We start from the raw sequence: 24,129 nt of genomic DNA on the forward strand, positions 1-24,129 counted from the left end.
TAAGGTTTCTATGTTGGTGACATGACTGATGCTTTCCCCATCAAGTTATTTAACTGCTGTCTTGTCTTCTCTTTTGTTGGTTATAGCTGAATATGATAATGTTACCATAATAGCATCCTAAAGTGTGCAGTACAAAATCTGATGGCTGGATTGTGAAGTTGTTCTCTATGTTCATTTCTAGAAAACACACTGGAACTGGCTCTTTCATTAAAAAGAAAAACCTGAGAAAACAATGACTCGTTATGATTTGTGTCTGTGAGTGAGCTGAAAGCTTTGGTGAACTCAATCGTCCAATAAAAAGCAAGCACTGCGATAGGCAGCAGCTCTCTCCCCCCATATCGCCAGCACTCTCTGAATGAAGTCAGGAGTGTCTATTTGGAAAGTATTGAGCCGTTACATTGCCATCAATAGAAATGGCCAGTTTCAATTGACGATTCAGAGGATCAAACCACCCCATTCTGCTTCGCCCACCATTGCATAAGAGCCGGTTTGTGATTCACAGCTGTGTGATTGAGCACCCGGGGGGGGATCGATCAGTGAGAGAGGTTAAAACAAAACTCACAGCCTGGCAATGACTGCTGCAAATAAAAATGAATGAGCATCACTGTATTCACTTTATTGAATGTGTGGAGCATGCTTGGATTAGGCTACATATTGACTTCTCAATCTCTAATTCTGAAAATCTGTGTGCAATCTGTTATCTCGAGTTTTCATTTTTAACCATGTTAGGAGCGTCACACGAGAGGCAGCAATGACACTCTGCCTATTGATCCACCACTTTGGTCCAGATTGAAAAATCTGAATTTTTGACATGACATTTGGTGCAGTTATTCATGCTCCTCAAAGGATGAACCCAACAAAATGTGGTGATCCCGTTACTTTTCCTCTAGAAATTCAATGAGGTTGAAATTTGATTGGTTTTGAGTAAAATGTCTCAAATACTATTGGATGAATTGTCATGAAATTTGGAATATGTATGTTCTCCTGAGGATTAACTGTTATAACTTTGGTGATCCCTTCACTTTTTGTCCAGCGGCATCATCAGGTGAAACAATGTACTGCCAATGCTGATTTAAGACCATTTGCTAAACTGAAATGGCACAGACTTCAGACTATCATCATGTGACTTCCTTTATCCGAGTCTGGTAAGTTCATAGGGTTTTACGTTAAGTTGGAATGTGGAAAAGAAGATGTGTTGCAATTTCTTGCTCTGAGCTTTTAAACAATCAATCAATCAATCAATGTTTATTTATATAGCCCAATATCACAAATGTTACATTTGTCTCAGTGGACTTCACAGTTTGTACAGAATATCAGTATGACAATACGACACCCTCTGTCCTTAGACCCTCACATCGTACAAGGAAAAACTTCCAGAAAAAACCCACAGTTTAAAGGGAAAAATGGGAGAAACCTCAGGGAGAGCAACAGAGGAGGGATCCCTCTCCCAGGACGGACAGACGTGCAATAGATGCTGTGTGTAAATTGAAAAGGTAATACATTTGCAACATAGGTAGTCCAAATGTTTGGAAATGCATGTGTGTATAATAGGAAGATGAATCCACAAGGAAATCCATCCAGGACTTATGATCCAGGACCACAGCCACGACTCAAGATCCAGGACTCGCGATCCATGACACAGGACCGCAGGATCATCCATGACTCCGGATCCCGGCGTATATAGACACCAAAAAAAAAAAATTGGGGAAGCTGGGTTAATCGGAACATGAGAGTACACAGGTATAGACAGAGAGAAGGAAGAAGTAAGATGTCCCCCGACAAACTAAGCCTATATCAGCAAAACTAGGGGCTGAATCTAATCAGCCCTAACTATAAGCTTTATCAAAAAGGAAGGTCTTAAGCGCACTCTTAAAAACGGATAGGGTGTCTGCCGCCTGAACACAAACTGGAAGCTGATTCCACAAAAGTGGAGCTTGATAAGAAAAGGCTCTGGCTCCCATTGTACTTTTAGAGACTCTAGGAACAACCAACAACCCTGCATTCTTGGAACGCAATGCCCTAGTAGGACAGTAGGGTATAATGAGTTCTTTAAGGTAAGATGGCGCCTGCCCATTAAGGGCTTTGTAGGCGAGAAGAAGAATTTTAAATTCTATCCTGTGTTCTATAGGGAGCCAGGGTAAGGCAGCCAGAACAGGAGTAATGTGGTCCCTTTTCCTAACTCTGGTTAGTACACGAGCTGCAGCATTTTGAATCAGCTGAAGCGACTTGACTGACTTCTTGGTACACCCTGATAATAAGGAGTTACAATAATCCAGCCTTGAAGTAACAAATGCATGGACTAGTTTCTTTGCATCGTTTTGAGGCAAGATATGCCTGATTTTTGCAATGTTACATAGATGGAAGTAGGCGGTCCTTGAAATTAATTTTATGTGGGTGTTAAAGGATAAATCCTGATCAAATATAACACCAAGATTCCTTACAGTCTCACTGGAGGCCAAGTTAATGCCATCCATAGTTAGTATATCTTTAGATAATTTGTTTCGTAGATTCTTCGGGCCAAGTACAATAACTTCAGTTTTGGTCGTGTTTAACATCAAAACATTGAAGGTCATCCACGTTTTTAAGTCCTTGAGGCAGTCTTGAATTTTATTTAGATGATTAATTTCATCAGGCTTGATTGATAAATATAGTTGAGTATCATCCGCATAACAATGAAAGTTTACAGAATGATTCCTTATAATATTGCCTAACGGAAGCATATATAGTGTGAACAAAATAGGTCCAAGCACTGAGCCCTGTGGCACTCCATGGCTAACTTTGGTTTGCATGGAAGATTCATCGTTGACACGTACAAACTGAGAGCGTTCAGATAGATAGGACCTAAACCAGCCTAAAGCAGTTTCTTGTATGCCAACTAAGTGCTCTATTCTTTGCAATAGGATATCATGGTCGATAGTATCAAATGCAGCACTAAGATAGAGCAAGACAAGAATAGAGACAATTCCCTTGTCTGAGGCTATTAGAATGTCATTTGTGACTTTAACCAGAGCTGTCTCTGTGCTATGTTGTGTTCTAAAGCCAGACTGAAAATCTTCAAATAAATCATAGTTTTTTAAGTGATCACACAGCTGTTTTGCGACTGCTTTCTCAAGAATCTTTGAGAGGAACGGAAGATTAGAAATAGGTCTATAGTTGGCTAAAACCTCTGGATCGAGGTTGTGCTTTTTAAGAAGCGGTTTTATCACTGCTACTTTGAATGATTGTGGAACATAGCCTGATAATAAAGACATATTCATAATATTTAATAAAGAAGTTCTAATTAATGGAAAAACTTATTTTAACAGCTTAGTTGGAATCGGGTCTAAGATACACGTTGATGGTTTAGAAGAGAGAATCATTGAATTTAATTGTTCAAGGTTTATGGCTGAAAAGCATTCTAGTTTACTATCTAGTGTAATATTAGAACTTACGTTTCCGGGAGCTGTTGTTAATACTATACTGGTCAAAGGCAAGAGGTCATTGATTTTGTTTCTAAGAGTAACAATTTTATCGTTAAAAAAGCACATAAAATCATTACTACTGAGTGCTATGGGAATAGAAGGCTCAGTCGAGCTGTGGCTCTCTGTCAGCCTGGCTACAGTGCTGAAAAGAAATCTTGCATTATTCTTATTCTCATCTATTAATGAAGAGTAGTAGGCTGCTCTCGCTTTACGTAGTGCTTTCTTATATCCATTGAGAGTAATATGCCAAATTAAACGAGATTCTTCAAGTTTAGTGGAACGCCATATCCTTTCAAGTTGTCTCGACTTTTGCTTTAATTTGCGGGTTTCGGCATTATGCCATTGAGCTAATCTATGTTGTTTTATTTTCTTCTTTTTCAAAGGAGCAACAGAGTCTAATTTTATTCGCAGCGCATCTGTAGCACTATCAACAACATGATCAATTTGGGGTGGTGTACATTTGGTATAAGTTTCCTCCCTTACATGCAGACATGCTATCGAGTTAAGTATTGGTGGAATCTCTTCCTTAAATTTGGCTATAGCACTAACAGATAGGTTTCTGCTGCAGGAGCTTTTGACTAATGCTTTGTAGTCTAATAACAGTACTTCAAAAGTTACTAAGAAATGGTCGGATAAAGCAGGATTATGCGGTTCGACTAATAGTTGCTCAATTTCAATACCATAAGTCAGAACAAGGTCGAGAGTGGGATTATAGCAGTGGGTTGGTTTATTTACACTGACAGAAACCAACAGAATCTAATATAGAGTTAAATGCAACAGTAAGGCTATTTTTATCATCGTCAACATGAATATTAAAGTCACCTACGATAATTACTTTATCTGTTTTAAGTACCAAAGTTGATAAAAACTCAGAGAATTCTGATAAGAATTCTGAATAAGGACCTGGTGCACGGTACACTGTAACAAATAAGATTGGCTGCAAAGTTTTCCAGGTCGGATGCGTAAGACTAAAAACGAGGCTTTCAAAGGAGGTATAATTTAATTTTTGTTTAGTATTGATAAGTAAACTTGAGTCAAAGATTGCTGCAACTCCACCTCCTCGGCCCGTGCCTCGGGCAATATGAGTATTGATATGGCTGGGTGGAGTGGGCTCATTTATGCTGACATATTCTTCATGTCTCAACCAAGTTTCAGTGAGACAGCATATATCAATATTATAATCTGATATTAAATCATTTACCAATATTGCTTTAGATGCTAGAGATCTTATGTTTAAGAGACCACATTTAATCTTCCTGTTTTGTTGCACTGTAGTAGTTATTACATTAACTTTTATTAGGTTATTATGTATGACACCTCTATTAGGTTTTACCTTAAATTGTCCTTGGGCAGACACACACACCGTTAATATTGGGTATTTTATTGGGTTCGGGATTCCTATGGATGACTGCCTAGGAGAGAGCGCAGAGAAGCGTGTAAGACTGCGACTCTGCCTCCTGGTCTCAACTCCAGATTGTCATGGATTAAGTCCACAAAGCCCTGAAATGTTTGCCGAAATGAGATTTGCACCTTCCAAAGTAGGATGAATGCCGTCTCTCTTAATCAGACCAGGTTTTCCCCAGAAGGCTGTCCAATTATTTACGAAGCCCACATTGTTTGCTGGGCACCACTAAGACAACCAGCGCTGAAATGATGACATGCGGCTATACATGTCATCATTGATCAGATTGGGGAGGGGACCAGAGAAGATTACGGTGTCCGACATTGTTTTAGCATAACTACACACCGACGCCACATTAAGTTTGGTGCATTTTGATTGGCGTAAGCGAACATCATTACCACCGACGTGAATAACAATCCTACTGTATTTAAGTTTATTTTTAGCCAGCACTCTAAGATGCGCCTCAACGTCGCCCGCTCTAGCCCCCGGAATGCATGTGACTGTGGAGGCTTCGGTCTCTAAATTCACGTGTCTCCTAATAGAGCTACCAATAAGCAGAGTTGGCTTCTCAGCGGGTGTCTCGCTGAGTGGGGAATATCTGTTAGATACGTGAACGGGTTGTTGGGGACCTGCGGGTTTCGCGTTATGCCCCTTCTGAACAGTCACCCTGCTGCTCGGGAGTTGCCTGGGGAAGACTAAGAGGAGCTACCTTTTGCCGGTCCGCACCGGCTAACATGGGCTTTACTGTAGCTGAGTTATTTTCTAAGATGCGGAGCCGGGCTTCTATGGCTATGATTCCCGCCTCCAACCTAACAACTATAGTTAGACCCTCCAGAAAAACGCGGGCAAAAATCCTTGATTATGCAGGCTAAATTCCTTGATTATGCGGGCTAAAATCCTTGATTATGCGATTAAACATGCGGGGATTTTATGCTGTGAAATTGCGGGAAGTTGCGAAATATGCGGAAAGTTGCGAAATATGCTAAATATGCGGGGGAAAAGAATAACCATTTTTTTTAAATATTGGGCTGTCTTATTTATTCTCTATCACACACAACCTGCCACTAACGTTAAACCCCTTTACTATTCAATTAAACACATTCAATGTTTATTTATTGTAAAAGCAATTGGGCAATTTTAATCACACACACACCCCCCCCCCCCCCCCCCACACACACACACACTTCTCCACCTCATTCTGTTTACATTTACTCGTTCGTTATCTGACCAGCTTCAATCTTGTAGGCTACTCACTTCGTTTCTTGTAGCCCTCGAAAGGGTTTTGGAGGTTGATCCCTCGGTGAACGTGAGTTGAATGGCTTTCTTGTCCGCAGCAGCAGAAAGCATTTTCGAATGTTTGAATGAATCAAAGTGGATCGCCACCGTCGATTTTCTCTTATGCTCCAACACACAGTTGCACGGGGTGCAGAATAGTTTCCCCCCACTTTTTGCCCGGTCTTTAGTAGAAATGTTCGTTGGTAAATGAGCTCTATACAGTGTTGTTTACATTCTGTGATGCGCGAGCTGATGACGTCACGTCAAGACGAGTTAACTTTTTTTTCTTCTCAACTTTGTGTGGAAAAATGCGGGGATTATGCGGCCTTTTGATAAATATGCGGCCTTTTAAAAATCTGCGCCATTTTGCTGATTATGCGGTAAATTCTGCGATCGCAGAATCGCGTTTTTCTGGAGGGTCTATATAGTACATTTAAAACATGTGTCGGTACCAGTAAAGGAGGTAGTGAAGTAACCAAACATTAGAAAGTTAGAGCAGGAAATAGCACCCGAGGGTGGGGAAAGAGCCATGGCTAGCTATCAAGCTAAAGTAGCTACCGTTAGCAAACCCGAAAAGAGTCTGGAGTTACGGTCGCTAAGATAAGGAGAGTTGTGAGTGCTTAAGCTGTAGTAACGTGTGATTACAACGTCAGGCAGTTGCCGTGATCAAGAGTTTTAAAACGATCGATTAAGTTAAGATAATAAGCTATCAGCAACAGAACAGGCACACGGGATACCCGGAGATGACAACAACCGGAAGTTACAACATGCTTACCGCAATAGTGGTCCGTGTAGCATCCATCCCTCTAAACAACATTTTACTATATTTTTCCAAGTAGTTTTTTTCGACTTAATGAGAATTTTCCCACAAAGGAACACTTTTTCAGATTATTCCCACAACACATGAATGCCTTATCTCACAATTTTAATATAAGTAAATATAATTTATGTATCCGCCAACTTCTGCAAAATGAAATTGGAGGCCATGGAACACTTTTGCCCGAAGTTGCCCGATTCTAGAGTGGGGTATTTACTGACAAACAAAAACAGAAAATATTTTTTAAACCATAGACCTTATTTCAGGCTCCTAACCAAAAACACGTTCATAACTAGACTAAGAAAAAGAACATTTATAAGATGCCAACTGATTTCCAGGTTCTAGGACTCCTACAGCAGTTGACACATGCATGCCCCAAGGGTCAACATATGAGAAACTTCGATCTAAATAACATCACAATTGTCGAGATCATACTGCACATTACCATAGTTACGTTTTGTTGGCAGTGGCACACACCTGGCTCCACTAACTCATCAGCGCCTGCTGCATGATTGGTTATTCTAGTGGATGTTTCACTGTGGGAATAAGCAGCAGCAGTTAATTGCATGACTATCGCTCAGAATCACACAGATCATGCATCCATCATCCTGAGTCGTGGCTGTGCCTGTTGCTGTGGTCCTGGATCCTGAGTCCTGCATCCTGAGTCGTGGCTGAACCGGTCTCTGTGGTCCTGCCTGACTTTCATCACACTATTTCCCTGATGGCTCCCACAGGATTGATGACATCCTCGTGGATTCATCTTCTTATTATAGACATTTCCTAACATTCGGTCTATATGCTGTAAAATATATTATCTCTTTGATTTACACACGGAATCTATTGCACGTCTGTCCGTCCTGGGAGAGGGATCCCTCTGTTGCTCTCCCTGAGGTTTCTCCCATGTTCCCCTTTAAACTGTGGGTTTTCTCCTTGTTTTTCCTTGTACGATGTGAGGGTCTAAGGACAGAGGGTGTCGTATTGTCATACTGATATTCTGTACAAACTGCGAAGACCACTGAGACAAATGCAACATTTGTGATATTGGGCTATATAAATAAACATTGATTGATTGATTGATTGAGTGATTGATTGATTATGCGCTGTGTTTTTCTATATCAAAACCACGGTTACCATTGATCGTGAAACATGTCCACCTTGTGTTTTTACCATTGGGTCCAAACATGGAATCAACCGTAGTAGATAACAAGGGAGCTTGAATCCTCATTCTAACTTCCACTCTGTCAAATTTGCCCTCGTGTATACATTTAAACAGATTTAAGCTCCATTTTTGAATCAAGTGAGTGAGAAATGAAGTGCTGATTCTCAGCTTTGAGGTCTCCAGACTTGAATGCTCCAGTGTGCCGCGACAGTAATTAGGTTAAATGTAATTAAGGATTATTAATCAAAAACAAAGAAATGTATAGTCGGTTAATTAACTGGAATACATGTGGCACAATAGATGAAAGGGAGGTAATCATTGAATGAAAACTATGTTATTTTCTATAAGCATTGTTGGATGTATGCATTAAGCATTGTGGAGTAGCCTTATAAGAAATAAATCTTCACAACTCCTTGGCTTTACCATTTACCCTTTTAACTGTGACATTTTGGTCATATGGCAGCCTTTTACAAAATGATGTATTTGCTGGATGGCAACGGTGTCCTGCACCCACACTAATTACACCAGAGGAAACCTGCAGAGATGAAACAGGAGCGTTTCATGGACCATCTGGGGAGCGATTCAGTCGATACAGCCCTTGCAGTCATGTACTGATTTGTACCTGCTGTCACTGTTTTTTCCAGTTTTTGCCAGGACCAAAAAAGGTTCTCAAGGATGATTAAAAATAGTTTAAATTGACAAGCCCCTTCTGAATTGAAACCGGGATTGGCTGTAGATGTGTTGCCTTTGATCAGAGTAAAATGTTCGGTAGTAAAACTACCTGTTTCTCTCTTACAGCTAGAGACATGAAGTTATGAACAATGATCCAAATATTGTAGGTGCAACTTGGTTGTAACTTGCTCCGAAATCTTAGATTTTCTGCCCCAACCAGTAACAGGTCTGTAAAAAGTCAAAGCATCCTTTAGTGCTAAATGGAAGTCATTTGATCTGGACATAGTTAATGGGATAACAGCTGTCAGACTGCCTTTGCCACTTGGTAGTTTTCCAAAATGTCAATTGCGGTTCACTTGAGTAACATGAGTTTTATCATTGAATACATTCTACCCTTTTTCTGTAAGTTGTACTGTCATTATTGCCTAGTGCCTACTGTTTGTTATCATTAGAATTTGGAACTTTAAATGGCACTTTTTACCTCAAAATAAGCTTCAGGGTTCAGATTTCTCCAGGGTGGTTCATCAGGAGCTGGGTTGTGTTCACTGTGCAGACTTCACAGATCAGTGATGGGTCAAACCTGCCAGCATCATCCAGCAGATGGAGCCCTTAAACTGCAGCTGCCTGTGGCTTCCTTCAACAGCCAAACATGTATACTGCTCTCCACTCTGCCATCATGAAGTTTCTCTGCAGTACCTGGTAGAGCAATTACGGAAAAAAAGACAATCATTTCAACACAATAACAAGCCATTTGTTTAACTCAAACTACGAGTATGGAAAGCAGTGTTCTCTTTGCTTTCTGATGTTTATACCAAATCATCAACATTTTATATTGTCATGAATTTCTTACAACTTTTTAAAAGACAATCTGTTCATTTGATGCAGGTCTCCCTTGTAAATGAGATCGATGATCTCAAGGGACCAATCTGTCTAAATAAAGGTTTGAAATGAAATGAAATGAAATTTGCACATCTCACAGGCATATATAAATTACATGTAGGCTATTGTTATATTTTTGTGAAATTCTCAGGAGTTACACTCTAATAAACAATATAACTGGTATGTACCAATACGAACTGGTAAACTGTGTGGAAATCAGCTGAAGAAAGAAAGAAAGAAAAAAAGAAAGAAATATATGTCCTTGTTTACATTTGTGTATGGGACTCACAAAACAACTATTTTCGTCATTTCATTCCCAGATGGTGGATACAAGAAAGATAGAAAATAAAAGGTTGCTAAGTGTGTAAGGAATGTTCTACTTACCACCAAGTACAAAACCACAGCTTCACATTCAAACATTTCATTTCAAACAGCACTGTTTGAGAGGACTATACGACGGCAAGCACGATGGACAAATAAACAAGAACGAGAAACTGCCTCCTAGTTACCAAAGATATTACTAGCAAAAGAGAGGTCACCGCCGCTGGAGACCACTGTGGGACACAGTCGTCGGGCCATTAAAGCAGTGGAGACATTAGCCTAGCATAAATGGCGTCGGGTAATTTTTGCGTATTGCCAGATGCCTATCTTCCACTTTGTACTACATTTACTTCGATGTACGTTTAAAAAACAATCTTTATTTAACATTAAACTAATAAACAGGGTGGTTATTCATTAAAATAGTGTAACGATTTGGGAAAGAGCTCTTTTGTGGCATTGGGCTAATCTTTCCTCCACAGAATCTTTGATCTTAGAGCATCATAAGAGGTGACAATACATCCACTCTGCTACATTTCCTGTTTATTTTAATCACTCTAATGTGTGCAATGCAGACCTTCTTTTTATCTGTAGCACATAAATAAGATTCCCATTTAAATAATAACAGATATTTTCCATTTTAAACCGTCAAACTGTGTAAACCACTAATAAATCAGACTGCTGCAGTCCCCATAGCAACAGAGGAGAGGGTGGGCATCACAAAAGGCAAAGGGTCACGTCATGATTCATGCGTCTGGAGTTCACATCCAAGGCTGTTTATAATCTTTAAGCACTAAAACCCAAATGCACCCACAATACATTATAACCATCCGCTTCCCTATCAAAGATTAAAACCTTAACATTTCCCCAATTTCCTACAGCACAGACATGGTACAATCTGCCTTCATAAGAAAAGCACAACCAATGGCTTCCCCCCTCCCTCCGTCTGGCAGGTACCACTTCCTGCTGAGGGGTTGATGCTATTCATCCACCCCAGATCTAGTGCTCATTGTGGCAGAATTACAGTGCACTGGACTGTACAGAGCAGGGTAGCATCCAGGCTGCTGTCTGTGAGGGGTGGGGTCCGGCTACACTGATACCACCAAACGAAAGCTAACAGAGAGGCAGAAAAGGAGAGGAAAAATAGAGCGCAGAGGGGGGAAGATTGCACCTACAGAGGACTATAAAACGGGTAAGGAGAAAAGGGGGTGGGTGGAGATAAAGGGTAAGAGACAATGGAGAAAGGTCCAGAATTGTTCAAATAGATTCGCTCCTTTGCTGCTTCTGCTTCCCCCCTGTTGACAATACATCTTTCTTGATTCCTTTTCCATATGACACCTTTTTGTTTAAATCATATGTATATTTATTTAACATTTCATGAATATATTTATGTGATTATTCTATTCTACATTTGATCTGTGGGTATTCTTGCTTGTGGTGTGGGCCATGGTGTATACATATGACCATTTGTCCCAGTAAAGATTATTTTGCATTTGATTGAATACATAGACCCATGCTTTTGTTCCTATTTGCAATTATATATTGGAGGAGGGGTGTCAATTCTATAATACAATGTTGGCTGATATTCATACTTATTCATATTGGAAACTGACTGGTTTCATGGCTGTGCAACCAAAGTTTCAACATACTGTATGTAAATAATAAATATATGCTATACTTGTTGAGCATATCTTTCATCATGTTCTGTATGACACAATAGTGCTGAAAGAATGACTTTTTTTCAGGAACTTTAAGGTCAGACAGTGATTTTGATCAGCCACCTAGATGTGTAGAAAAAAGCTAACTTTGCAATCAGCAACCCAATGTTTATGAGCAGGAAATACACACCTCCATCTCAAAGCATTTACAAATTAGGAATACATTTTATTTTATTTTTAGAAAGATGGCACACTTAGTCAAAGTATTGATTTGTATTTTTAAGATGTTTGGAATGATCATTTTCTGGAGAAATATAAGGCAACCAATTCAATGGAAAATGTAAAAAAGAAAAAAAAGATTTACAGAATGTATTTATATTTCCATGCCATTGTTATCCCTGGAGCTTAAATGTTGTTGTGTTGGTGGACAGGATGAAAGGAGACACCCCAGTGAACAGTACCATGATGAGTGTCGGTCAGGCCAGGAAGCTGGTGGAGCAACTGAAGATAGAGGCTAGTTTCTGCAGGATAAAGGTAAGACAAGCTGGACGCCTCACATTCAGACATAAATCATACACTAAACCCTATAATAAAAAGAGAAAAAATTGAACCAATGTATGAGTTAAATCCAAACAGTCGACTAAATACATTTCCAATTGGCTTTTTGAGAAGCTAAACAAATATTTGTTTATACAAGTTCAAATAATTTCATGCCCAACACTGAAATCAAACGTGTTACTTGCTCATGTCAAGTACATGCCCACACAAAGTCATAATGATACATTATTTGTATTGAATGATTAATAATGCTGCACAAACTAAAACCGCCCTCATATTAAACAAAGTCCACTTTGATTTGCCCATTGACTTATAAAGCATCTAAGTTGAAAGAACAGCACTAAATTATCTTGACATTTACATCTGTTTTGCAGTTTAAAGAGAATCACAGGTGATCAATGCACTCTAAGTCCATGCTTTCCATGGAGGAGTTTCCAGTGGAAAGCATGACTTTTGACCAGAAAAAGGGTTAGTTTTAATGCTTTAAAAGGCATACTTCTCTTTACTCAAAGACTTCAAGAACCAAAACACATTTAGAAATTCAACATCAACCTTTAAACATTTAGATATATAACTCTTTATAGTAATACTTGAAGTATTAAACTGGGTCAAATCAAAGTAAATCCATATTTCTATTCCCACACTTCCCGCTCAGACTCTTCTGTTATTGATTCTGTATTGTTTCATTCTCTGTTTTGGTCCTAATGATCTATTACCCCTATGTTATGGCTGTAATGTGAGACCATTGTAACTGCAGACATCTAGTATTCCTAAAATGAATCAATATTAAACCTGCTCATACTGTTTGTATTATTTATAATAGTATACTAATTTACCAAATACATACAATTTAAAAAAAAATGCTAAAGTGAATGAATCCGTGGATTAATAGAATAAGTTGAATTAGCTCTGCTTCAGTTGGCTAGAAAAATGTAATGCGGCTTAAATTAATAATAATAATAATCCAATTGTATACATTTGTACACTGAGACCATTTTTGTATACTTATACATTTTGCAGACATTACTAACACATTTTTGCAGTAAAGTTTAGAATGCAGGACTTTTATTTGTGACAAAGTATTCACTTTTTTTGGAGAAAAAAAAATGGAAATTGTATTTCTTTATTCGAGTAAAACATCTTAATACTTCGTTCTCCCCTCTATTTCCAATATGTAAAAAATATTGCAAAACTCCTCCAGTGGAGATCTTGAATTTCTTGCAAAAATCCAGAGAAAACAACCTTTGATTGAAACGTGATGTTGAGTTGTCCCTGATTCTGACCGTCCTCTCAGGTATCGAAGGCCGCGGCGGACCTGATGGCGTACTGCGACGCTCACTCCTGTGACGACCCCCTGATCAGCCCCGTGCCCATCTCAGAGAACCCCTACAGGGAGAAGAAGTTTTTCTGCGCTCTGCTTTGAGACCAATCAGGGATTGCTGTGATTAAAAGTACAACTGTACAGTATGTACATGTATGTACATGTATGTACAGTGTGTACTTCTGATCTGAATGAGACATCAATGTACTATAGGAACCTTGCATAAAAGCTGCCGATGTACAGTACACAATCAACTCTTGAACTAAATTATTTCATTGCTAAAGTCTCAATGTAAGAGGGGAAAAACAAATATAACAAAACCCAAACATTCAATCAATAGAGTCAGAGTTATCATAATCAAAAGTAAATAAACTTAGGAAACAGCTATTATTAGTTTAATAACACATGTCATGCTTATTTACATTATAGGTAACTGCCAAAAAAGGATAATTATATGGAACATGCAGGGAGGCAAAGTCCCACGCTTTGGATTTTGCTCGGTCAGATGCTGCTCTGACAGTTCAAGGCTGTCACTTCGGCCCATTATAATGTTCATACATCTGTGATTGAAAAAAAGCCTATGTTAGGTACATTTATGAAATGTCCTATCTGGTTGCGGCTTGTAGAGGTAATAGCACTCTTCTTCAGATTAACGCTCTTTCAGTGTTCTGTCTCCATCAACAGCTAGCTTAGCCTTTTAGAGCTACACATTCATTCAATAGAGGAACAAATCCAGCGGAATGAATCCTAAAACCCCAGAAATGAGTTGTACTTTAGGTTCCGTTTGGAAGTCAATGGGGTTTCAGCTAGATGCCTGAAATTAGTTGTGTGTCAGTAAGAGACTTTACAGTTTTGTCAACCTGCTTGTGAATTTGGAGGCTTTTACATGTTGAAAAAAAACAAAAAGGTCTGGCTTACGCTTCTAAAATCATAGTGATGATAATTTGTGAAGAGCATCTTACTAACAAGACAGGTGGTATGATAAACGTTTGTTGGCCAGGACTAATTTTCCACTTTAATCGAAAAACTAAAAGGAACATTTGCTAAATGCTTATTTGTAGGACTACAAAATACTTCAACCCTGCTGCACTCAGTTCTCTTTTCCAATATGTTTTGTATCCCTCTGTTTTGGCAGTTACTTGTATCTACCAAGTCCAGGCTGTGTTTATGAGTGGAGCCATTTCATTCAAGGTTTATTAAGACGTTAGCATTTTGCTCATTTCTATACTATTGCCGTCGTGTGTGTGGAAACGCGTATGTGTATGCAAAGGTGCTACTGTGAAACTTAAGCCAGAATCCTGAGTCTGATCACGGTCGGAAAAAATATGTTATAGTTCAATAGCACATAGACCCGAAAGAAAAAAAACATTCCTAGGGTTATGAACATTTAATATAAAATCTAAGCCATTAAATCAAAATCAGCTATATGATTTGAGTCTGTCACAGGAACAGTTTTATATTTCTGCAAGGTAAACAAAATAAATGCAGTCGTCAAATGTACTTTTAAAGTGTACATTTTAACTAATCAGGTGTGATGGGCCCTTCAGCCAAACGTCTCCTCTCATTCATGTGAAGCCAGGACGAATGTGAATGACTTGGGAATTCCTTTTATTAATTAAAATGTGTCGCTTTCTCTGTGGTTATTTCTCCATCTATAATACAGGCAATGACATATTTATGTTAAATGTCTGCAAGAAAAAGAAAATTGCTGTAATTTGGAGTTCCCCTAATCTCATGAGCTCCACGGCATCTTCAACACGATAAAACATATGTTCGAAATCTTGCAAATAACAAATGTGGTGCTTTGCAAAAAGAGAAACCATGGAACATGAAGAACTGAAATAAAACCTCCTGGTATCAAAGATGTTTTCGCACTTGTGATTTTATTTGATAGAAATCGAATCTTTAATGAATATGTAAGAGAAAAACATGTGGAATATAAAAACTGAAGAGTTTACATACACATTAGCGAGTGTTTCACAAAGAGCTGCTACACAACAGTTACACCTTCAAACAGCTGATTCAATGGCACAACCCAGAAATGCACTACTGCAGGTTTTACAGGTTAATAACATGTTTGGAATAGCATGCATTAAGGCATCATGTTAGAAACAGTCAAAGATAGTGTGGAGCTCAATGCAAACTAACACCATGTGATCTACTATTGTTTAAAGGTTAGTTAAGACACATATAACCAATACATTACATCAGTTTTGTCACACGAGATTCTAATGAAGCTGCAAATGGTGTTGTTCCAGTAGAGCATATCAATACTTGAGCAGCTTCACTGTTAACGGACAAACAGGGGTTGATTTACTCTCGTTGGATTGGATTTGTCATAATATTCTAACGGTGTTTATCCAAAACCTCTCATCCTGGTAGACATTTACGACAGTGTTTCATCAGAGTTTTTATTTATACACTTTCCCCCCCATCTTAAAACCAGCTTTGACCAGACGTGGCCACGGTGCTTCTTTTATTTGCAAGAACAAACATAAAAGGTGTTTTCAATACAAAATGAGCTTCTCTGCTGAGACCAGTTTCACATTCATTTTGAGGTTTTCGTTTTTGTCTCTCACATAAAATCAGTTACATCTTCAACCAGACATTTCCAAACTGACAACCTACAAGAGATCCTTAAAAACATTGTCCTATAGTGACATCATGCAAAACTGTGATATGATGCACAATTATGAGGGGAAAAAAGAGCGCTTACGTGGACTTTCCAATGGCTTTAAAAATGGATAAACCGGGCAAGATGGCAACAAAGTTAAAGGCTTTAAACATAGAACAAAGTATTTGAGCTTGAAATATGTCAATTCCTAGTAAACGACCAACAATTGATGAATCAAAATCGAAACGTTGACCGTAAACAAAATGAAATGCAGTTTTCCAATTAACCTAGACAAATTAAATATAATGAACATGAGCACTCTTATCCCTTAACTGGAGACTTGACAGTCTACTAAATATTATTACAGCACAACATTAATAAAGTTATATTCATGTGTCACTGTGCTACAGCCCTACGAGGACATGTTCAGATTTTCACCATAAAAAGGTCTACCGACGTCACAGCCAGATAAAATGTTACAATATGAATATCATTTTAAAGGAAGATGAATCCTACTTGTGAAAGACCATGAAATTGGCATTTGTGAATTCTGTTTGGGGTCTAGAAATATACTTACAGCTTTGAGTGTAATTTAAATATAAAAATGACTTCAATAACTTCATTAGGGTGCACAGTGTCAGTTCATATTTGTGGTATAGCTGAATATAATGGATAGCACTGAAGAGGTAATGTACAGTTTGGACTTCAGAAGTAGAAAACGATGACTGAACACTTTATAAGAAGGCGTCACACCATTCTTTGAGGCACCCAAAGCAGTCACCTTGTTGTTTGGTATTTGCAGAGCAAGTGTCTTTCAGCCAGTCCCGGAAAAGCTCCTCGTCTTTCTTCAGCACCAGAAACTGTCCGAGGACCACGTACGCCTGTGGAGGGAAAGACAGACACGGAAATATAATAAAGACAGGAATGCAAGGGTTTCCCACATTAACGGCCCCGTTGTTAAGAAGCCAGTGTTCAATCACATCTCGGAAAGCATGAAGAGAATAGGTGAAAGGCTGAGACTCACCCCAAATAATCATTGACTTTTAAGAAGACAAAGACAGTGTGTGCCGTGCTGTCTTTGTCTTCCTGGAAGCAAAGGCACTAAATTGCACATGGCCTTTCCGTTAATAAACAAACACAACATTGATTCAATCAAAAACGTGCCATATAAATAAAGTGTATTATTATTATTAGACAATCCAGCAACTGCTTTAACACTAGGGATGCTCCGATCGATTCGTCACCGATCGAGATCGGCCAATACTCACTCTCCACCGATCGATCGGTGCTCTCTAAACATGCCGATCGCGAGAGCCGATCGCATGACGTAAAATACATGACACTTTTCTCTGTGCGCGGCAAAACAAGCTCGCTAAAATCGCTTCACCGGTCCGGCATTATTTTAAGGTGTCCGAAAAAGACAGTAAAATAGCGGAATGCAACGTGTCTGTGAAGCAGAAATCCGGTGAGCGGAGCGAAACACACAAGAGTTAGACCTAACAAACACACGTAGACATTTTATCTACCTCTGGAACAAGCTAAACTAGTTATAAATATATTTATTCTTCGGGTCACTCATTACTGGATGAGTGAGCTGCGTGAGATAATGACAGGCTGTCAGGAGAGGGAGAGAGGGGGAGAGAGAGAGAGCGCTTCCGCTCATTTCTCCCGCGTTATTATCCAAAGTTAATGTAAGCTTGAATAATGTACTTCATTTGAATGTAATAATTAAGTTGATTGTTGTTTGTGGAAGCTCCAGTGAATGAACCCCATCAACTGAGTTTTAAACATAACTTTAAATGGAAGATTTAAAGTGATGTTTAAAGCTTCCATTTAGACCCCGCCCACTCGATTGGATCGGCAATCGGTATCAGCCGATACTGATTCCGACGATCGGCCCCAAAATTGGCGATCGGAGCATCCCTATTTAACACTAACCCTGTTTCTTCAATGTTCACATTACAAAAACTAGAATATTCACTATACTTTGATAGGGAAGGGCAGTTACAAAAATGATATAAAAATAGTTACTAAACTTACAATGACAACATTTTATAAGCCTGTGCATTACTAATGTTTTTCTTTCATTGATTTCAAGACACAAATACCATAACATTGATAATACCACAATCGCAGCGATGTTAGCACCCTTTATAGTGCATTGTATATTTGTGATAACTACCACACGTGTTTATTGAATACAAATCAAATCCCAATTACCTTGTCAAAACCCTTCTCCTCCAGTCTTTTGCCAAGGACCTCTCCAATGCCTGCCAGAGCGTTCACAGGCTTCTCGCCCATGGGCTCGGCCACAAAGTCTTTATGTTTCTGGGATGTCGACGACATGGCTGTTTCGTAGACGGTCAAAGATCACCAACTAATGAACTGTAACACAAACCAGATAATATAAATTAAAAAGGCAGTCAAATTCATGTAATAGATTTTTTTTTCCATTATTTGTGTGCAGGTATTTCTGAAACAACCATGAGGAATTGACTGTAGGGTTAGACTTCTGACTGCGTTTTGGTTTAGGTAGTTTGTGGTCAACACCAACTGTGAAGCTTTGTAACCAGTTACTGTGTTTATTTTTAGTTTCAAATAAGTCTCCAAGACATTTGATATGTTTCCCAGTGAGAGTCTGCCAGATCTGTTGTAACACTAGCTTATTATTTTCTGTCTTGTCCATACTGGGCAGCGTTCCTAAACTAATAGGAGAATGGGCTATTATAGTGATTGTGCACACCCAATAAGCATTCCTGGTTTTAATCTATTCACACAAGTGAATAGGGTGTGTTGAAACTAATACAGTGCGTTAGGTTTCGATTTCAGAGTATCATGTTAAATGTTACATGCTACATTACAATGTGTAGTGATTCTAAGCTTGGGTTCAATACAAAACAAATGTATATCCCCCCTTCAATCAATTCAGAATTGTCAGATTTAAAATGTAAGTTGTAGACAGCATATGATTAACACCAACCAACATGTTATTGGCATCAAAGGGCCTCTTGTTATGACTGATTAACCTTAACCCTGCTGCATGTCCTTATTTATCATACTTTTAGCCTACTTATATTTAAACAATTCCACACACTGCATTGGATATTCATGCAGGAGTTTACCATACTGTGTATATAAAGCTGTTTACGCTTTGATACAGCGACTGGCTAGCTACAATACGGTACACTTCCACCATTGAATTGCGCGGGTAACACATCTTAGTGCTAATAGCTTTAGCACAACGAGCTAATGCTCAGTAGATAAACATCGTTTATTGCATTACGAGTGGCCACTGCCTAATTCAAGGTGGTCTTAAAACAGTACGTGGCACTGAAGAGACCCTCGCCATATATGAAGTTAGCGCAGTGAAGCTAGAGTTTCTCAGCATGTAGGCGCCTTCATGATAACTTAATGCTATAGTAGCTTCAGAGGTAGCTAGCCAATAACTATGCACGTTAAAGTAATGCTCGTTATCTTCTTACACTACTTTTTTTGGACACAGCATATTTTTAACTAATGAAAACTTCATTATGGGTGAGTTTCGACTTACTCTTACTTCAGTGTCCTGTCCAGACTGATATGAGTGTAGTTCGGTGGAGAGCTGATACTTTCTGTTTCTGTGCAGGCACCGGCGACCAAGATGCAATGCGCCTGCTTCTTGCGTCCTTACGTCACTGTACATCAGCGTTTTCCCCCCCTGATTGTTGGCTAACAGGATAAACATGTCTGAGCTATGGATACAACATCCAGGCCTTAATCTCTGTTAGTTTACAACTTCATAACAAGGCTGAATGTTTTACTATCTATAACACTTTACCTGTATAATTAAGAAAGATGTACTTTTGAATGTTAGATTTAGCATGGCGTCTTATTTTTTTTACATCGTATTCATGTTTACTTTGATTCAAAATGTCATTAAGACACATTAGGGCATGCTGTCTTTTTGCATTGGTCATCATTATTCGCTGACGGCTGTGTATAAAAAAATTATTAAAACATACAATAACTTAAACTATGAACAATACAGAAAACAGTGAATATTGCTTTACAGTTGACTTTTATTTTCTTACAGATTATCAGGAGACAGAGGATAACACTAGTTCCTTTGGATTGATTAATCATTTCATAGTTGTGCGCGTTAAATGCCTTCCAGCTCTTTACATTAGCATCCAAGTTACTTTTGCATCAATTGTTGGGGGAAAGGAAGAGGCGTGAGCAGGGTAGAACTTGGTTTGGTTAGTGCAACTTTAACAGTAACTGAGTGTTTGCAGTTTGGTTTAATACTCTCTAAATATGCCTACAGTTCAGACAGAACATTAGAAGCCAAGCTGCAGGTCAGCCCAGTGCCGTCTGGCTCCACATTGATCTTCTTCACAACTCCATCTTCCACCACCATCGCATATCTGAAACACAGGGTCAAACACTTCATCTCTGCACCATGAGAGTCCAATTGGATATGTTTCATGATAATGCAAAACAAAAAAGGGTTTTATATTTATTTAACAGGGAAAGTGCACATTATTGCAAATGAACCAGAGTTACAAGAGGCTATTTTCATCAGCAGTCCCTGAACAGATGTTGTGATCATCAGGTTCATCGTATGTTGCTATGCTCAAAATCACACCCTTGTTCACTCCCTATATAATCATTTGACAGTTAATTCTATAGAGAGCAGTATATTAAGATTTAAAGAGCACACTTATGTATAATTGTAATATACTATACTTATGTATATAATAATATAACTGCTTTTTATCACCTATAAAATGCAATTCTTTGAATAGTGGGATTATTACCAAATCGTGTAAATAACAAACATTACTTTGTTTGTTAAATTTTCTGAAATGTTTGTAGTAACAAAAGATGTAAGTATAGGGAGTGATTTACAACACAGCCTGAGTTTACATTGTAATTGATAAAACAAAAAAAGATTCAAAGCAAATGCAGTCAAATCTTATATGAGCAAAATGATCATTACCTCTTGGATCGCTTGTTCCCAAGTGCCTGAACAATCTGATCACTGTCAAGCAGCAGATCAACCGCCTACGGGGCAGAAAGAAACAGAGAGATGAGTACAGGTCACATTTAATAGAACAGAATAATACCAGAAATATAAATCGTACCTTTGTAAAAGCTCCGGTAGGATCAGCCAGCATTCGAATCTGCAGAGAGGAGTATCAGTGAGCTCAGCATTCTTAATATCAAACGGTACATTTAATGAATTATGAAATCTGCTGTGCCATCCACCTTTCTTTTCTTAAGGAAGGCTACTAGGAAAAAAGGCTGTTCAGAATGTGAAAAAAGTGAGCTAACGTAGTTCAATATCACAAAATATGTAACCCATAACTTTGCTTTAACTAACTTCAAAATCTCAGAGTTAAATAATGCCTTTTTTTTGCAATGTTGACATGGCAAAGAACATAAAAAACATATATATAGTGAAGCCATAGGACTAGGAGCAGTGGGCAGCTATTGTACAGCACCCAGGGAGCAATGGGAGTGGGGGGGGCCCAGGAGGTGAACTGGGACCTCTCCAAGTACCAGTCCACACTCCTTATTTAGGTCTGGTCTGGGAATTGAACCGGCGACCCTACGGCTCACAGTCCAAGCCCCTACTGACTGAGCCACTGCCGGACTACTGAAATGAGCCTTTTTTTGTCACCAAAAAGTTGTGTGAAGTTTATTATGAGGAGATGTTGTCGTTGGGTATCTGATCTGACTTAAGGTCATAAAATAAAAAGCTGCAAAAACCTTTTCCTCCATACCTTTCCATCTGCTCCGTGCTCCTTTCCCCAGGCAGCCATGACGAATGCGTCATTGACAGAGATGCATGCGACCTCCTGCATACCTTTACTCTTCAGGTCCGCAGCCTGCTCCACAAAACCTGGAAGGTGAGTCTGAAAGCATAAAACAAAGACAACATCAGCTGCCTGATGCGAAAGGGAATTGTACACAACACACAGTTAACAGCGATGAAAGTGTGGACTCCACCTTGGAACAACCAGGGGTAAAAGCTCCAGGTACAGCAAAGAGGACTCCTTTCTTCCCCTTGAAGAGCTGATCCATAGACACCTTATTCCCTGGCTCCCCCTCCTGGACCTCCACTGCAGGGAGAGATTCACCCACCTGATGGGGATTGAGAAGAAAAACATGAAAGAAGGTAGACCCACATTCTCAAATGAGCATCAACACAATTACCTTCCAGCTAATGACCAGCAAATTGTCATGTAGTGACTGTAGTGACGCAAAGACACTTAAATGAAGCATAGCTATTTGTAATGCTTTGGACTTCTTGAATGCTGATAACTCTGTAATGTAAATCATTGAACAGTACTATAAAGCGATAAAGCTAATAATTAAGATTGGAAAGGGATTTAGAAAATGATGAATAGCAATATAGACATTTAGGTTGTAATTGACGCAAATATTGGCTTTTGCCGCTAGAGGGCGACACATGACCACATAAAGACGCATGTGTCGCATTAAAATGGCCGAATGGCGAATGTTGAAGACATCAACAGTGACGGATTAATCATTTACACATACAACGCATTTCCAACTGGATATTAAACACAAATTACACTTCAGTTATGGCCTTAAAGATATTTTAATAAAACAATATGTATACAGTATGAGCAGTTGTGAAGTTCAGGCACACTCGGATAATACAGTTGTAAGGGAACTTTTAACTTGGAATATTTTTAAAACATACTTTTGTGGAGGTAATACGGGGCAACGCAAGTTTAATTTTAACTTCACTGTTCTTAAAAAAGTGATATCAGTTTCCGTGCGTCTCTGTATAAAAGGCAGCTAGTGTTACGTTAATAATTGACAGTTTGCATTATGCTTCATTTAAATAACCAGCAGATGTCGAGAAAGAAACTGGCGAAGTACCGAGAGGATGGGGACAGTCGTGATAATCAAACAAATTGCCTAAATCCTAGCTAGTGACTGTCATGGCGACGGGTTTCGGAGGGACTGTTAGCACAGCGAGCTACACTGTACACACAGCTAAGGACGGAGCATTGTCGTGTATTACATTTCAATGACACCCTCACGTCCTTGCACTAGCCATGTAAGCACACACAGCTAATCCCATGCAGGACTTACCTGAATCGGCATTTTGACAACCGGAGAAGTATGTAACAGCTTGACGCACTGGAAGACACGGGTGCTCTTGGTGATAGTGCGTGTGGTGAGAAGCATTACGGCTCGCTATTTAACCAGCTAGCCTTTAGTAGTTTCCTGTATGGAGTCCTGCGTATTGTCCCTGTGCTGCGTTCCTGCTGTCCGACAGACACACCTCAAGCTGCCTGTCACTCAACCTTACCACACCGTTAACCGACAGCAGTGTCCCACATTGACTTTGGCTGTTGGGATTTAACCTAGTTTCCAGATTCAGGCCTGTTAAACCTCTATTTACATGGGCCATCTGCTAGCTAAAGCCATGTATAATGTAAATGACTAATACATGTGCAGTAGTGTTGAAGAAGTACTAGAAACACAAGTTTAAATAGAAAATGTCATGGTGTAAATATCAAGATCTAAGTAAAAGTCTAGAGTCCAGTATTGTCAGGAAAATGCACTGAAAGTATCCATGCAGAAAGTTTCTGTCTCTGATAGTTTCTGAAACTATCAAAGACAAATAATGCTATATTATTCAGTTTTTATCACTAACACACATTAAAAAGCGATTTCATGTTGTCCAATGTGGAGCCAGTTTTAAATACTACAACTATAGACGAATAAGCAGTGTAGTAGGCCTACTGAAACATATTTGAGCGTCACATATAATGTAGTGGAATAAAACTTACACTATTTCCTATTGAATATTAGTGGAGTACAAGTATATCAAGTATTATAAAAAGCAAATATTTGAGTGAAGTACAAGTATTTCAAAGGTATTCTTATGTGTGGTAAATTAGTTAATTGCACCACTGTTGACATGTCATTTTAAATAAACAAATAATCTATCTATCCAGTGATTTAAATGAC

The 24,129-nt window shown here is 38.9% G+C and overlaps 3 protein-coding genes and 1 long non-coding RNA gene across 5 annotated transcripts; 1 reads left to right on the forward strand and 3 right to left on the reverse strand.

Annotated features, from left to right (window-relative positions):
- Positions 1–707: 707 nt before the first annotated feature.
- On the reverse strand, positions 708–10,115 carry LOC307019212. The gene is made up of 3 exons (XR_013802594.1): positions 10,050–10,115; positions 9,268–9,482; positions 708–7,491 (listed from the first exon to the last, which is right to left on the reverse strand). It is a non-coding gene; the product is annotated as an uncharacterized lncRNA (long non-coding RNA).
- An 860-nt stretch (positions 10,116–10,975) lies between these two features.
- gng3 (guanine nucleotide binding protein (G protein), gamma 3) lies at positions 10,976–15,873 on the forward strand. The gene is made up of 3 exons (XM_079647892.1): positions 10,976–11,175; positions 12,073–12,175; positions 13,494–15,873. The coding sequence occupies exons 2-3, from the start codon at positions 12,074–12,076 to the stop codon at positions 13,620–13,622; spliced, it is 231 nt and encodes a 76-aa protein (XP_079504018.1). The 5' UTR covers positions 10,976–11,175; position 12,073; the 3' UTR covers positions 13,623–15,873.
- banf1 (barrier to autointegration nuclear assembly factor 1) lies at positions 15,385–19,847 on the reverse strand. Of its 2 annotated transcripts, none has more exons than XM_079647891.1 (3): positions 19,691–19,847; positions 18,355–18,519; positions 15,385–17,015 (listed from the first exon to the last, which is right to left on the reverse strand). In XM_079647891.1, the coding sequence occupies exons 2-3, from the start codon at positions 18,478–18,480 to the stop codon at positions 16,869–16,871; spliced, it is 273 nt and encodes a 90-aa protein (XP_079504017.1). In that variant the 5' UTR covers positions 18,481–18,519; positions 19,691–19,847; the 3' UTR covers positions 15,385–16,868. The 2 variants fall into 2 exon arrangements, with proteins under 2 accessions (XP_079504017.1, XP_079504016.1); XM_079647890.1 differs by having other exon boundaries at positions 19,685–19,843.
- Positions 19,848–20,174: 327 nt separating this feature from the next.
- prdx5 (peroxiredoxin 5) lies at positions 20,175–23,494 on the reverse strand. Its single transcript, XM_079647889.1, has 6 exons — positions 23,245–23,494; positions 22,126–22,260; positions 21,900–22,031; positions 21,258–21,296; positions 21,113–21,177; positions 20,175–20,537 (listed from the first exon to the last, which is right to left on the reverse strand). The coding sequence occupies exons 1-6, from the start codon at positions 23,338–23,340 to the stop codon at positions 20,432–20,434; spliced, it is 573 nt and encodes a 190-aa protein (XP_079504015.1). The 5' UTR covers positions 23,341–23,494; the 3' UTR covers positions 20,175–20,431.
- Between the last annotated feature and the right edge of the window lie 635 nt (positions 23,495–24,129).

Source organism: Notothenia rossii (genome assembly GCF_949606895.1).
Source record: "Notothenia rossii genome assembly, chromosome: 9".
NCBI lineage: Eukaryota > Metazoa > Chordata > Actinopteri > Perciformes > Nototheniidae > Notothenia > Notothenia rossii.